Raw genomic sequence first — 16,999 nt, 5'->3', positions numbered from 1 at the left:
TTCAAAGTGATCAAGTTAAAGGCAACAAAATGTTTTAAGTGGATAGTCACATTTTAATCATCATAAAATAGTTATCTTTAATGTATACTAATTATATTTTCTTGTTCATACTGGTTACTGTATTAATCTCACCAATTAACACAGCATTTTTTTTCTTTGTGAAAGAATGGTAAATTCTTTAGAGAAATCCAATCAAGAGAATATACTTAAGACTGGAAATTTCCTTTGGGGTAATTGCTCCCGTGAACTCTTAAGACTTCACATTTTGTTTGCATTTGAGATCAAGTAAGGCAGAAATGTTTCTACTTGGTGGCTTTTGTTCAGAAAAGGTATCTGTGATGACCGACATCAACACATGGCCACCACACTTACCCTGCTAGAAACGACAGCCTCCTGGTGTATAAATGACAGCACGGGCGGGGTGGGTGGGTGGGATTTCCTACAGGAAGCCCTCCAACCAGGAACATCAGAGGGAAGAACACCTGCACTTCGGATAGAGACCTGCAGTCTCTATAACTGCTCCAACACAGGGTTTTTCAACGTGTGGCTCTAGACACTTGTTAGAGATGCACAAAAACAATAAACAAGAACACAAAACAAAGCTAAGGCTCCACTCTCCTCTTCAATTTGCCCAAAGCTGTGCTTTTCAGAATGGAAGGTGCAACTCAGCAGTGGGTTATGACATCCATTATGTGGGTCCTGATCGGCATTTTTAGAAAATCAGTGAAATCAACTAGAGTAGAAAATAATCAGATGTCCCTGTACAGCGTATGCGTAAATACCATCCTGCAGAACTCCGGTTTCAGACACCTGATATGAATGACACACGTATATACATAATCCTCTATCTGTGTATATCTAGATGTGTACTTATACGTGTGTGTGTGTGTGTGTGTGTGTGTGTGTGAGCACAGGGCCACAATGTAAAGGTATTTCTTATTGTGGGTTGTGACCCTAAAACTTTGAATACTCTGCACTCAGAAGTTAAGTCCGTTCCCTGCAGGTCCCTGGATCCCTTCTTCTAAGACTCTACTGAGAGATGTCTCTTGGGCCCAGGAGGTCTGACAGTGCAGATGGTAACACTCCCGCCGAAGCTAAGACTCTGAATATGATAGTGCTCTTTTTGTACGTTCAGATGATACAGAAATCAACACGTAAATCCATTACACACAGCGATGCTGAAAAGAAGCTTAACACTGACAGAGTCGGGACATGTTGTTCCTTTAATTCTTTAAAAAAAAAAAAATTAAAAATGTCCAGATGACACTCCTAGACAGCTTTGGTTTCTGTCTCCTCTTGAACCAGAAAGTAGCTAACGATGAAATCTTAATCTTACGTGCCTAAGCATTCAGAGCAAAGAAGTTTTAGGTCTTGCAAATGTCTAACTATATAAAATCTTCTCCATTCACATAATTTTATGACATCTAGAGAAAAAAATTTAAATTGTTATGCTTTCAACATGAAGTTTTGGCAGTTTTGTACCACCTGAAGCTATTCTGAAATATTTATGAGGGAAAAAAAAACCACATTTGGATAAAAAAACTTGCATAAATTGAATGTGTTCTGAGAACATTTGACTTAAGTTGGTGGATTGAAACCAAGACTGCTGGTTTGGTTTCTCTGATCACTCTGTACAGCCCACATCCCTCCGCCCTCACCGGGACCCAAAAGACTGGCATTATCAGTGCGTGACAATGAAACTATTTTCTGACACATCTATTCCATAAGCACTCAGGGCTAGAATTACCCTTCGGGAACCTGCTGGGTTAGAATTAAGTGATAGGATTTAAGGCCAAGTTTACATTTTCGAATGTATAAGATTTCAAATCTGCCTTTCACAGATTATTCTGAGTACGAAGCACATGTTCACTTCGTATTTAGTCTGCATAATCACTAAAACAGGATTTCTCCAAGTGTGGTCGTGGATCAGCATTACGGGAGTCACCTGGGCACGTGTAAGGAATGCAGATCTTGGACCCTTCCCCACACTGAATCAAAAGCCCCGGGGGGAGGGCTTCAGTGATGTATTTAATCAATGCCCCAGAGAAGGCACATTCAAGTTGGAGGAACACTGCAGTAAAATAGTCTCAAAGTTCTCTTCTTTGTCAGGGTCAGACTGCAATTACTCCTTCAGTGGGCATTCGTTCCTACCATGGTGTGAGGTAACTCTTCTTAGAGAACAATTTTGAAGTCTAAGTATTAATTAGATTTTTGCTTCTCTTTCACTCTCTTCCTACCCAGTCCGACCCTACCTTTAAGCATTTTTGCAATTTATCTCAGCAACATAACCAGAAGATAAACAAAATTTTGGAGAATCTAAAATTAATCAATGTATAACACATTAACATTTGTGATTTAAAAAATAATGTGGTAAGAGACAAAAGTGAAAGTAACCACTTTAAAGAAATCTGGAGGCTATTTGTGGATTTCCTTTTTTGCCTTCGAGGATCAGGCAGCTTTCTGGTAGGCCAGAACTGGCTCCGGTACCCACATTGTAAACCCTTATACTCCTAGAAGCACGTGCCTGGTCCACACTGATGGCTCAATATAGGTCTGAGTGCGTGAGTGATTAAACAGTCCAGACTCCAAGTACACGAATACAAACACAAAACATTCACTTTCGCTCCAAAATACTGAATAAGAGTAGATCCAAAGATCTTTACTAAATTTAATGCCAGTTTCTGTTCTCTGAACTTCCCGCAGTCTAATAAAGGAGGACTTCTTCCAGGTACAAGATTTCATTCGAACTGTGACACCTCATTGACAGTCTTTATACCTGGCTCATAAAGAAAAGGGGTGTATCAGCTGCATGCATTCAGGGGACGTGACCAGGTAGATACACTTTATAATCATCAAGGGCTTGCTTGAGATTTCTGGAAATAATAAATCCCCTTTTTTTCAAATAAATAATGTATTCACATGTCCCCACATTTTTTTTCTTCAAGCATTCTTCTAGGGATCTTTGTGCTTATATAAGCATATGCAAATGCACGTTTCTATTTAAGCACACACACACTACCTCTTGCTTTTTCACTTAACAATATGGAGATCTTTCCATCTCTCTCGATCTCTATCTATGTATGTCTCCTCTATGTATACATGTGTACATACACACGCTGCCTCATTCTTGACTGGCTGTCTAGAATTCCACTGAATGAACAAATGCACCAAAATTTATTTAACTATTTCCCTGCTGATGGACAGTTAGCCTTTCCCCAATTTTCCTGTTATTTAACTCTACAGTGAATATGGCTGTTCACGCAGCACCTCACATTTGTAAGTGTATCATCAGCAGGATAAATTACTAGAAGTATACTCCCAGGGTCGAAGGATATGTGTATTTTCAATTTTTATAAAAATTCCCGTAGCGCTCTCCAATCCTGTCTGTGCCAATTTAGATTCCTCTTAACAGTGAGCCAGAGGGCTGGTTTCTTTACACCCTTGGCAAGGCTGACTGACTTCTCCAGCTTCACCTGTGTGAGAGATGAACAACAGTCTCTCTTTGTGGTTTATTTTTCATTTCCTTTTCAGGGGGCTGCTCACTCATATACTTTCGCCATTTTTGGGTCTTTTTCTGTTTTTCTCATGGATTTATAAGAGTGGTCTATACATTAAACAAGTTAGTTCTTCAGATACAATGTCTCAAAGCTTTACGCCAGGTTGTTTCACTGTTGCCTTTATTTACTGTGGCTTTTGTCACAGGGGATGCTTCCCCTGTATGTAGCTGATTTTTGAGACATTCTTGGTAGCTTCTGGATTTTACATCATGCTTCATCACTATGAAAGATAATGATAAAATGCATTTTTCCATCCAAGTGCAATGAATTTTTGTATCAGGAGTTAATGGATGGAACCAATCTACTTTTCTTTTCTGAATAGTTATCCAGTTGTTCCAAGCATCATTTATCAATAATCCACCATTTCTCCACTGACAGACAATACTACCTTTACCATACACTATACTCCTACACTCATTAGGCCTGCTTATGGTCTTTAGTCCACCACTGGTCCATACGGATCCATTCATGTGCCAACAATTGTTTGAATTATTGTAACTTTATAATATGTTTGAAATCAAATCGTAGGGCTGTTAACATCCCACTCCACTCTCCATTATTTCTCTTTTTACAAAATTGCCTTCACTATTCTTGCATGTTTATTTATATAAACAGGCTTTTTTATAAAAAGAACAAAATCTATCGGTATTTTGATTGGGTTCATATTGAAATATTAAAGTTAATTTAAGAAGATTCAAAATGTTTGATACTGAAACTTGTTTTTCCATTATGCAAACTTCTTTTTGTGTCCCTTAGGAAACTTTAAAGTTTTATTTAGCAGCTGGATCTTGCACATAATATTGTTACTTTACTACATGGTATATTTTAAATTTATAATAGATGAGATCTTTGCTTCCATAATATTTTCTAACTACTATGGTTTATATCTAGAAAAGCTACTGATTTAATTGAATATTAATTTTACTAAGTTCTCTTATTTGTTATAGTTTTTCATTTGATGCTTATGGACTTTATCAGGTATACAATCATATCGTCTGCAATGCTGACCTCTTTATCTCCTTTCTATTTTCATATTTTTCTTTTTCTTATCTAACTACACTTTTCTTGTAATTTTCAAAGCATGATTAAAAACCTCACATCTTCCTTTCCTACAAGGTCGATGGAAAAGGCACTAAAACTTATTAAGTAATAAACTTAAAATACACGTGCAAAATTATTTCTTACGTTCCATAGTTAGATTACCAAAGTCCTAGCCAGTGAAATTTATGGGTACCAATAGTTATAATCGAACACAATAGCTAGGTTTTAAAAGAAATCAGATAATTCTGTGGCCAATAAACACAACTGTAGTTATGCATGCTGAGGAGGTGGTAATCAAACCACATGCTTTTGGAGGATGAACTGATAAACATGGGAACACGGAGAGATTTTCTCTCATTTGAAAACTGGTAGTTGGTCATAGGCATTGTGTTGTGTTTTCCTTCATTAAACGAGAAGGCATGGGCCAGTGGAACAGTCAGTATTAAAATGTTACAGGCCTAACTATCCTATGATGCAGTAGTCACAATACTGCGTATGTACCCCAAATATACAAAAAAAAAAACCAAAAAAACAAAAAAACAAAAAACCCAAAAACCCTAAACTAAACTAATTCAAAGGGATACATGCACGTCTGTTTATTGCAGCATTATTTACAATAGCCAAGATAATGAAAGCAGCCCAAGTGTCCTTTGATGGATGAATGGATTAAAAAGGTGTGGTATATATACAGCATGGAATATTACTCAGCGACAAAAAGGAATGAAATCTTGCCATTTGCAACAACACAGAGTGACAGAGCATAATACTAAGCGAAGTAAGTCAGACAGAAAGACACATACCACATGATTCTACTCATATATGGAATTGAAGAAACTAAACAAATGAGCAAGGAAGAAAAAGAGAGAAACAAACCAATAAACAGACTCATAACTATAGAGAACAAGCTGACGATGGTTAACAGAGGGGAGGTGGGGGGGAGGGATGGGGGAAACCGGTGATGGGGATGCAGGAGGGCACCGCCTGTGATGTATGGGCTTGGCGAATCACAGCATTGCACACCTGAAACTAATACAGCCCTGTAGCTTAACTATACTGGAATTAAAATAAAAGCATAATAAAAAATCGTATGGGTCTAATAATAACTCGTATGCAACGCACAGACTACGGTGTATTTTAATTTGTCACCAATCCATTTCATCTTTTATCTGGATTACCTGGTCTCCAGGAGTGAAACACAAGTGATTTGTTTCTCCTTCAAAATCTAGAGTAGCTCCAAACTAGTAAATTAATTGGAAATGTGACTTATAAATACAAGGATAAAGCAAGAGTTAAACAAGAGGTCACCGGGAACGTAGCTTATTTCCATATTCATTGAGTACAATTTACAAACATCATGAAACCTTCCTAATCTAGATTTCACGGGAAATAGAATCTAGCCCTTTTCGGCATGTTTACAACACCCCTGTGTTCTGAAATCCTGTTTCACTAGGAAATGGCTAAAAATTAAAATAACTCATTATACTTGACTTTAGAAATTCAGGGGAACCCAACAGTTATGCTCAGGAGAGGCTGAAGGCCCCTGTCATTCTGTTTGTCTTAACTTTCTAGTTTATCAAGATTTCTAGGAGTGGAATGTCTTACAGCCTTAACCGTAAAATTACTGCCTCTAGATCTTATCGGCTTCAAGCCTGGAACAGAGTGGAACTGACTGACGGCTGAATGGAATACAGATGAAGCGATGGAGACCACCAGTCACTCAAAGTCCCATTTTATTAAGTGCTTGGAGAATGAGGTCCCAGAACCTTCAGTCAATTTAGGATTTAGTACAGGAAGCAGAAGATTCATGGTACTCTCTCTGAGGAGATTCATGTGAGGGCTCAAGTTGGCCCAGAGAAAACAGGGCACAGGAAAACAGAAAATGCTAAGATCATAACGGACATACACGCTTCTGCCAAAATCAGTGGAGAAGTGTTTTGGTTTCTGTTTTTATTTTTATCACTGAGACTAATTGGAGACTAAGAAAACTATTTAAAATAGAAATGATTATTTCTGTAATATATGAGATATAATATACAAAATAATTGATTTATGCATCATTTATGCACACCTTTAAAAGATTTTCTTCCAAGCATATCTTTATATATGATAATGAAACAGAAATTTTCATCTCACGTGACTATTTTGCTTTTCTACCTCTAGATAGTCATAACCCGTAATTCAACATTATTTTAACTGTTTCTTTTTCTTCCTTTGGTAAGAGAGACCAGTAGTTCGCCACTTTCTATAACAGTCATTTCCTATAAATATGAGGAAGCCCTTCCAGGACTGACGTGAAAAAGAATCTCTGAGGTACACTGTTAGGTGAAAAAAAAACCCACAAAAACCAAAAACCAAACCAAAACAAAAAAACCGAGATGCAATATTGTTTAGTTACTATTTGTATTTTTTAAAATGTAATGAGCAGTAGACAGAGAGAGACATTCTGCTAGTATATTCACAGAGTATCTCTAGCACGATACTCAGAGAACTTGACACATGGTTGCCTCTAAGGAAAGGCTGAGGAACAGGGTCAGAAGACACTGCATCATGCACTCTCCTAGATCTTTTCACTTGTGCTACTTAAGAATGTGTAACTAATGCATAGACACAAATTAATAAAAATAGAATAAAGGGCCACTGGTTACCACTCCAGCAAAGGAATAAGACGGGCAAAAGCATTTTCTGGAGGCACTAAACACATTCATTCATCTATCTTTTTTTTCTTAAATAATCTCTACACCCAACGTGGGGCTCGAAGTTATAACCCCAGCATCAAGAGTGTACGTTCTACCGACTGAGGCAGCCAGACTCCCCATCTGTTCATCTTTCCAAAAAAAAGAAATTCCCTTACACTGAATCCATAAACACGTAAACCCAAGAATAAAGAAATAAAAGCACCTCTAACTCTTAAACAAATCTTAACTTTCTAAATTACATCAGCTAGGCCAGACTCTGACTTCTAAAGCAGCAGAAGGACATTCGAATTTTCTTCCAGGTAACTGAAAGAAATTATGGTATTTTACATTAATCAAAAGAGGGAGAGATATGAACAATATTAGTTTCAACACATTTTCCTTGTGCCTCTTGGTGGGATCTACTTTTAGCAAGAGCCGTTTAACATATATAATTACTAAATGTATATATAGAAAGGTATAAAAATTAGCTTTCCTATCACAGTCTAAAAAAACGATTAATGTAATCTTATTTAGTTAACAAGAAGAAAAAAAAATTCCATAAATAACCATCTAATTATAAGAACACAAATGTTATTTTATGGAGAAGTGAGTAAATAAAGCTTCTTAAATTGCTAATTATTATAAAGTCTGGTATAAAGTAAACTATGTTGTGATGAGCACAAAAATATCACTAACAACAATCACAAGGTTTTGACCCTCAAATGCAAATTGGGTTCAGGTTCCAAAATTCTAAAATTCTACAAATGATGTGGTTCTACAGAACAATAATGAAGAAAAATAAGAGGTTTTTTTTTTTTTTTTTAAAGATTTTTTATTTATTTATTTGAGGTGGGGGCAGAGGGAGAAGCAGCCTCTCCACTGAGCAGGGAGCCCAACACGGGGCTCCATCCCAGGACCCTAAGATCATGACCTGAGCTGAAGGCAGACGTTTAACCGACTGAGCCAGCCAGGTGCTCCAGGAATGTAAGAGTTTTAAAAGAATAAAGACACGCAAGGAGACATCATGGTGATGCAGTTAGGAGAAAGATCAAAGTATGATGGTTCAGAGTTGTGACTGGGGCTAACTCCTCCACATCAATATCCATGTGCCACTGAAATGTTAACAATAAATAGATCCCTAGCATTATTAATTTAATAAAACATAAAACATTTATTCAAGTAGTAACTTAGCTGAACTCACGTCCAATGATGTTCCATTAAAAATATTAATCTTTTTGAAACTTATTTAATACTATCAGCAGGAAATGCCTGTTAATGTGTGTATATACATATTTATATAAGTAAAAACATATATATAGATACATATATGTGTGTGTGTGTATATATATATATACACATAACTTATACATATGGACTCCACTGACCAAATAAAAAAATACAGTAAGTAAAAGGAGAAATAGTATTTTGACCATATCTGAATATCAATAGTTTATACCACAATATATATTCATAAAATAAAATTATATATGTTACCACCATAATCTTTCAGAAAATTCTGATATTTCTATGTAACTTGAAATCTGAAAACTTTTACAATGCAAAGATCAAACACTAAAACACGTTATGTAAAATGTTTTGTCATTTAAACTTATAAAACTAAAGGAAATCATATGCTCAAATGCAAATTCCACATTAATCACTCAGAGATCCTTCTAGTATAAGAAAGATGGTTGTACACTGAATATTAGACTAGGTAAGAAAATATTTCAAGTGCTATTTATCTTTCTTAGTAATGGTTTCAATTTGAAATTATCTTTTTGTTTCTATTGGCATATCTTGGGAACTGGGTTTGAACATTGGAATACACTCTTCTTTGAGCCAGAAGTTAGTCCTACTAAATTTAGACAGAAGTATTTCTGTATAGACTGAGGTCAAATGTAAGAGAGTCAAGGCAATTATACTGAGAACCAGAGCAGGAAACCTGGCTGCCCATGAACTGAGTAAAGTTCTGTGTTGTTCCCAAGAGCTCAAAACTTAACTAGTTTTCAGTTTCACATCAACTGAATTAATTGACTATACATTCCGCTTATTAAAGCCTCTCAAGCAATAGCCCAACTGACTATTTCCCAGGTAGGAATTCTGGCCACAGTATAGGCTTCACTACCCGGTCTGTCGCGTTAAGCATGCTATAGGTGAGAGGCTGAACACTAAAGAACAGCCAGAGAAATGAACTTCAGTGGCACAGCCTAGCTCAATGTTTGAAAGAAACAGCTTGAGTCTTGACCAACAAGTTGCTCAAGATGGTGCTCATATGGTTCTACAGAGAATGAAAACGATACATGAAAATAAGCAAATTCCCTTTAATGACATGATACCTACCCAAAAAATCTTGAGCTCTAGGAGTCTAAACAACCAGAAGCTACAAATTTTCTAACATTTGGCAAAAGGAGAATGGTAGAAAATCATAAATAGGTTGCACGGCACTTAAACTTTGTTGACTTTACTAGATTAACAGATGTGAAATTGTACACAGAATCACCACTTCATTGCGAATGAAGGAGATGAAGGTCTTTTGCACTACTGAGAGGGGAGGTCTAAATCGAATACAAATTTTGGTAACAATGCAAGATGATGCAATAAATACTAGCAGATGTATATTTAGATTATATATGTCATAGGACGCTATCATTTGTGCTTTGACCTTATGATTTTTTCATGCAAAGTTATCTTTTTATTTAACTTTTTTATTCCTTTTGCTAACAAGGAAATTTTCTTGTAAAAAAAGAAAACAAGCTACCAAAAAAAAAAAAAACAATCTTAACAAGAGAACCTTAAGTATTAATGTTTTTTAAAAAGTGTCAATTAATATATACAGTTGATACTATGAATCGATGGTTTTTTAATAGGTTGCCACTATGCCCAGTTACTATAATTCAGTTAAGTGTTAGTTTAATTTACCAATTAACATAATAAAAATTACACATCAAGTTTGTGTGATGGATAACTTAAAGAGTAATGTCACTTTTCATACTCTACTTAGAAAACAAACAAACAAAACAAACAAAAAACAAACTATAAAACTTACTCTCTTATATTTGCACCTGTATTGCCATGACCCAAAATAATCAATTTCATTAACTCAGGGATAACACCAGTAAGTTTAGTAAACCCACATCCAGTGAATGACAATGTTTAGCAGAGAGCCTGCAGTCAGTGTGAAGACAGACAGCGATGCCTGGAGAAAGGGAAGGAGAAGGATTGGGGACGGGCAGATGGTATGCCAGCACGGCAGAGGGTGGGTGAAAGGACAGTGGGAAAGAACTCTTTCTCTCCATTTTTCAGTTTTCCTAAGGCCCTGGTCAGTGGCAAGTGTTTCCCTTTTCACTGAAAATGACTCTCCGGGTGGCCTTTATCAGGAATGCTATAACATACCCCCACCTGATCTACCTCCTTTCCTTTTACGGTAAAGATATAGTTATTTTTACACCTAGAACATTTTATAGTTCCTTTGTAAATATTATGATTTTAAAGCTGGAAGGAAATTAGGATATCATTTAGTTTAACTAAGCCCTTATTTTACTGCTAGGGGAACTGAGGTCCAGAGAAGCTATGATTTAGTTTCTAATCTACACAAATATACCGGCGTGACTAAAAAGTTTAGAAATGTCATATTTAGTGTTATCAAAAGCAAGAGACAAACACACATAAGAAATGCTTCAAAAACACAAAGAAAAAAGTACAAAAAAGAGCTTTTCCTCAGAATGGGTAGGCATCTGTTCTGATGTTAGTAGGAAACAGTAAATTAAATATAATGAGCTTTCAGAAATGGATTAGGGAAAAGGTACTAAGTGATGAAAGTCTGAACACATGTAATGATTACAAACATAAAAAATATATACAAAATACTTACCAAGTACATATTATATCTTCAGGAAAATCCATAAAATGAGAAATGTAAAGCCTCTCATAATTATTTCCTACCCAATTTGTTTCTACCTCCACTTCATTATAAGAACAAAATACACAGCAAGATTATGAAATGCACTTAATTCAAATCCCCAGCCCCCTTTTACATGAAGCACTTACATAATCAATTCCATTGCTACTTTAGCTGTGGGGGGGGGGTTCTCAGTGATTATCCTCCTTATACTTAGCTGAGGTGAGACTTGAAAGCTCAGGACACGGAGTTTGATGATATCAAATTCTACACAGCTTGTTATTACTATTCCTAGGAAAGCAGTCTCATACATTAAAATCTGTGTCAAAGTAAATATTTGTATTAAATTTTAAAAACTTGACATAGATGTTTTTTCATTGGAATCACCTAGATCAGTCGTTCCCAAAGTGTCTCTGTGGTTGAACAGAGGGACTTTATCATATGGCACATGGGTAAACACTACCAACTTTACTATTTAAGTTTGGGTTTTTATACACTTCAGAAAAAAATTACACATGGTTTCCTATTTTAGAAGTGAATCGATTTAAAAAAATACATTAAGTAAATAATCGTACAGGTGACATAAGTGAATATGGCCAAACTAAATGTCTAAGGTTTGGGAAATGCTGCCCATGTGGTAACTTCTCTGGTGATGAGTTAACATAAAGACTACTGTTGAAAGATGTGAAAATTCAAACTCAGTTGTATTTTACTCTTCATAAGTCAGTGTAAATCAGCCTAAGATAAAAGTAAGTTCTTTCAGTAGAAATTTACAGTATTTTACTGAATATCACTGAAGGAAGCCTATGAAAATCAGCATTCGTGAGTAAGACTCACCTCTCTTCCCATTATTCATAAAAACTTTCCAACTCACATAATTGTGGGGGACACAGCGGTTTCATTCTGCATAGTACCACACGGACCATATTCTGGATAATACCACAGTACTAAAACTGCTCAACGCATTTGTGCCCAGTCTGTGATGTTTTCTTCCCTCTAGAGAGGAAAATGTACCACAGAGGCTGTGAAGAAGCTATAACTTAAACAAGTAAAAACTCAAATACTTACTGTCGCTGGGGAGGCCCGAGTGGTATGTGTCACGGAGTGACCGGAGTTCTCCATTGAATTGCCGATGAGATAGGTGCCTCCAGAGCTACTGATGAGTTGTCCTCCCGTGACGCCCATCTGAATCCCACCAGTGCCCACCATGCTGTGGGACGACACCACCGTAGTCACCTGTGCAGAACTCCCTTGAGTATCAAAGTAATTCCCTCCAGTGTTTTGGCTGTACATCTGCGTTTCTGTGTAAGGATAAGTTGTTGTTCGGCTTTAGAAGAAGAAGGAAAAAGGAAGCAATTTAGTAGCTTATTTACATCATCTTAATGAATTTTTTCCCCAGCGTGAATATATGCTCAAAATGTATCAGTTAGCCTAGCCTTTGGGACAAGGAGAGTTTTGCACTTTCATATGAAATTTCATTCCAGAAACGAAGGGTACGTTCCCTTAGTAAGTGCCTCAACGCTCCTCTGTACTTGGGAGCTTTTGCCCTTGACGGGGCCTGCTTCCCGCACATACATAAACTCAGGTCTCATCCCGCCAAGAAATCTTGCGGAGCGACTTCTCCGATTCCGTATAACACTTCCTGCAGATCCCAGTTTGAGAAAAAGGGGCTCGCAAGTCGACTCCCCGGGCTACTTCCCATGCCTAGATGACTTGCAATAAACCTCCATGCGTGACCTAGGGAGTGTGCCTGGATCTCTTTCTTGCCACCATAAGGACCTTGAGCAAACCGTTCCCTCTCACCGGCCCCTCAATCCCTACCTCTACCTCCTTCTCTTCCTTCACACTTAGGTTCCTCCCTGAGGAGATGACTACGCCACTTCTTCACATCCTTACTTTCTACTTGGCAACAAACGCAGTGAAGCTTCTGCCCTTAGCTTTTTACTGCAGTTGCTTTTAATAAGGTCGCTTGTGACCAAATCTAAATACCAAGCTAAAAGGCTGCTGTCAGTCCTTATCTTTTCTGACCTATCTGCAGCATGACATTGTTGACCACTCCATGTTGCCCTTTCCTTCCTTCTCCTGTTCTGATTAAGCAGCTTATTTGCTTGATTTATTTTTCATTTCCAATGGACTATCACTTACATTTTAACCTGACTTTGGTTTTCACTTCTCATTCTGAAATAATTATAAGCTCACGACAAGTTGCAAAAATAGTACAGAGGTAGAAAATACTTTCATTAAAAAAAAAAAATTCAAATATCCAATGAAAATTCCCAGTTCCGTCCTCATTCTCTTCAACCCCACACCCCACAGCCAGCCACTACTGACAATTTGGTGTGTATGTTCTCAGACATTTTCTATGTATATCAAGAGTCTCTCGGTCCTAACCTCTCTTGCTCCTTGGTTTCTATGGCATTTCTTGTCCACTTTTTGCTTTTTTTCACCACTACCTTTAAAGGACCTTTTGGAGGCTCTAGTTTTCTGGCATTTTAAATACTACTATTTTCTGAGGTCTCCATTTTTGGCTCTTATTTTTTCTCATTTTTATTCAGACCACCTATTTTTACCATATACACACTCATAGTAAATGACCTTACATGGGTTAGTATCTCTCTCTACTTTGTGGTTATACTAGAAGAAATAAAATCTGGATTTCTAATGGCCACCTGGTTATTTCCACTAGGAAACCCCATGATAAATGACTAGCGCCCATATATAAAATTTAACTTATGGCTAAAAAAAAATTCCCTTTCTCTCTTGCTCCTTTCCCAAACTCCCCCCCTTGGCAGAAGGCAGCCCCTCCATCCCCAGCTTTGGAAATTATTACTGACACTGTCCTCATCCAGACTATCAGTCACTAAGTCTTACCAGTTTTACCTTCTAAATAATTCTCCAATCCTCCTTTGCATTCAGAAGAAATTCAAAACCTTTGACCTGCCTTACAAGAAGCAGTAGGGCTGGTGGTACCTATGTGATCTCCGGACATGTGACTAGCCATGTCCTCAAACGCTTTCCTCACTCACACCATGCTGACCTTTTCACTGCTTCCTCCCAGAATTATTTTTCTGCACCTTGCCCTCTGTGGCCAGTCCTTGTAGGGCTGTTATGTTTTGTTCTCGGTACTTTCCCAACACCCTGTGGATCCTTGAAACAGCTCTCAATACGCTTATTGTTAATTTCCTCCTGTCTTCATACTCCTGTGAAATTATGTTTTATTCCCATCTGTGCCCTCAACATTTAACACTGTTGCTGGTAGGTAGCAGGGACACTAGTCAACAAATAAAAATATGATTCTATTTAAAAGTATATTTGACATAATAGCCACTTTCATAAGTTTCTAAAACGTAAATCCCTTTCTGTTTTGTTAAAACGTAAGAATTTACATAAACTATTCCAAGATGTTTTGGTATCACTTAAAGCACGTCATTCAAACCCATTATAAATTATATTTGCAATATAATCTACACTGTAAATTTTAGTAAAATAATAAAGATGCTCCAAAGGTATTCTCCACTGGGTAAAGTTACCACTTTCCAGAAAGAGTTACCACAGATCCAGGTATAAATTTTAGTTTGGGGTGATGAATGAAATAACTCTGTAGAGAACATTTTTTTTTTTTTAACAGACAGAAAAATGCCATTTAAAATACACACACATCATCATTGCTCTATTTCCCAACTGGAAATCCATTTATATATTTCTTTCATTACACATTTATATAATAAAAACCAGCCATGTTTCTTCCAAATTTAGGTAAAAAGAGAAATGTGCTCATTTTAACTTATGCCCACTAAATATGATAGTGACCCTATTTCACTGCGCTTAAAATAACACATTCTGATGATGATATTTAAGTAAAGCCAAGTAAAGTGTAGAAATACATATATGACAATAAATACTTCCACAAAGTTGGGCATGGTGCTGGCTTTCCTTTTCACAGTCTGAAGGAAATGATTAAGCATGCTCCCAACATGAAGCTGATTTCACAAGCGAAATATATAATAGCTACAGATCGCTAATATTTACTGACCCTTTCCTATGCAACGAGCACTATTTAATGTGCTTTTCAGGTATTGACTCATTTAATCTTCATTACAACTCTAAGAGATAAGTACTATTATAATTTCTATTTCACAGACAAGGTGAGTAATTGTTTACAAAAGGTTAGAGAGAGTACATAGCTTTGTCTGAAGCAAACAGCTGGTAAAAAAAAAAAAAAAAGTAGATGTGGGGGGCACCTGGGTGGCTCAGTCTGTTAAGCATCTTCCTTTGGCTCAGGTCCAGCTCCCTGCTCAGCAGGGAATCTGCTTCTCCCTCTCCCTCTGCCCTTTCCCTGCTCCTGCTCTCTCTCTCTCTCTCTCTCTACTTCCCTCTAAAATAAATAAATAAAATCTTTAAAAAAATAGATTTGGGAGTCTGCACTTAGCCCATGTTCTCAACCATTTCATCGCGTAAAAAGAACTTTTTGTGTGTGTCCGTATTTGCGAACGACTGAGGGAAGCAGCCTCTGCAGGTATTACAGGGAAAGCATGAGCTTCCTGTTGCTGTCTGGGATTTGCTTACACCTGCGCTCACTGTTTACTAGCACCACACTCCCCTCTTACTCAGAATGGAAACTGTGGGAGATGTCCTCACAATGATACAAGGAGAGATGGAGAAGGCGGGATTATTTCAGAAGATACTTACCATCACACACTTAGATTCTAGAGGTTCTGTGATCATGGAAGTCACTACTCTACCTTAAGAGAAACAGTCCAAGGCATTTAAATCCCTCCATCTGTTGGGCATGCCTCTGAAGTTCTCAGTGAACAAAAGTAATACAAACCAATGCATCAAAGATACCTAAAACCTCTATAGCCCTTAAGTCAGTATGAAAACATGGCAGCCCACTTTTATTTTCATACTTCCTTCTAGTAGTGAGAGATCATTTGCGAGCTAGAAAGTGAAAAAGGAACAGGAAAAGGGGAAAGTCACTGAAGAGTGTGCCTGACTCATAAACTATCCTCTTCACTTAATCATGACCCATGGGACAGGGGAGAAGAAGACTGGGCCACTGCACAGACACATATTGGGGTAAAAACTGACAATTTTGGAGGGAGGACAAAATTTATTAAGAAATGAAGTGTCGTGAAGGGTTTCTGAATTTGTCTTCTGACAAATGTACCCTTGCAGTGGGAATGGAGGAGACTTTTAAACTGGGTAATAGAGGCAGACCACAAGATCCTTAGCCCCTGTCCTTTAAAGATTAAGGCGATAAGCATTAACCCATTGTTGAAGTCTTGTCTCCAGAGCCAGAGCCAAAGTCATGCAGAGATAACTCCGAAAGGTCTCTGCCATGTCTAAATGCTTGAAGCTCCTGGATAAACACTGAAAAATTTATGTAAAAAAAAAAGAAAAGAGGGGCGCCTGGGTGGCACAGCGGTTAAGCGTCTGCCTTCGGCTCAGGGCGTGATCCCGGCGTTCTGGGATCGAGCCCCACATCAGGCTCCTCTGCTATGAGCCTGCTTCTTCCTCTCCCACTCCCCCTGCTTGTGTTCCCTCTCTCGCTGGCTGTCTCTATCTCTGTCAAATAAATAAATAAAATCTTTAAAAAAAAAAAAAAAAAGAAAAAAAAAAAAAAAGAAGAAGCACCAACAGCACAAAGTTCTTTCTTAGGCCTGGAAGTAATGACTCTTTAATTCTGATACCTGAGATCAGTCTGTCTTTCACACTGTATAATGAATACATATGAGTTATTGCTTGAACACTATTTTCCCCCCAAATTTCCAAAACATAGGTTCCAGAAAATTACTCAATATTTGGCTTATCAGACTGCAAGCAGCTTA

The 16,999-nt window shown here is 37.4% G+C and overlaps 1 protein-coding gene across 10 annotated transcripts in view; it reads right to left on the bottom strand.

The window, feature by feature from the left end:
* RFX3 (regulatory factor X3) overlaps window positions 1–16,999 on the bottom strand; it is a 439,312-nt gene that overhangs the window by 86,867 nt on the left and 335,446 nt on the right. For all 10 annotated transcript variants that reach the window (XM_045772591.2, XM_045772590.2, XM_045772596.2 and 7 more), the window contains one exon: window positions 12,240–12,498. In XM_045772591.2, coding sequence (XP_045628547.1) covers window positions 12,240–12,498 — 259 coding nt within the window. The remainder of the gene's footprint in view (window positions 1–12,239; window positions 12,499–16,999) is intronic.

The sequence above is a fragment of the Ursus americanus genome, chromosome 34 (genome assembly GCF_024610735.1).
Source record: "Ursus americanus isolate L20-20 chromosome 34, mUrsAme1.1.p, whole genome shotgun sequence".
In the NCBI taxonomy this organism is placed as follows: domain Eukaryota; kingdom Metazoa; phylum Chordata; class Mammalia; order Carnivora; family Ursidae; genus Ursus; species Ursus americanus.
The sequence above is the reverse complement of the archived record's forward strand: the minus strand, read 5'-3'. Positions and strand labels throughout refer to the sequence as shown.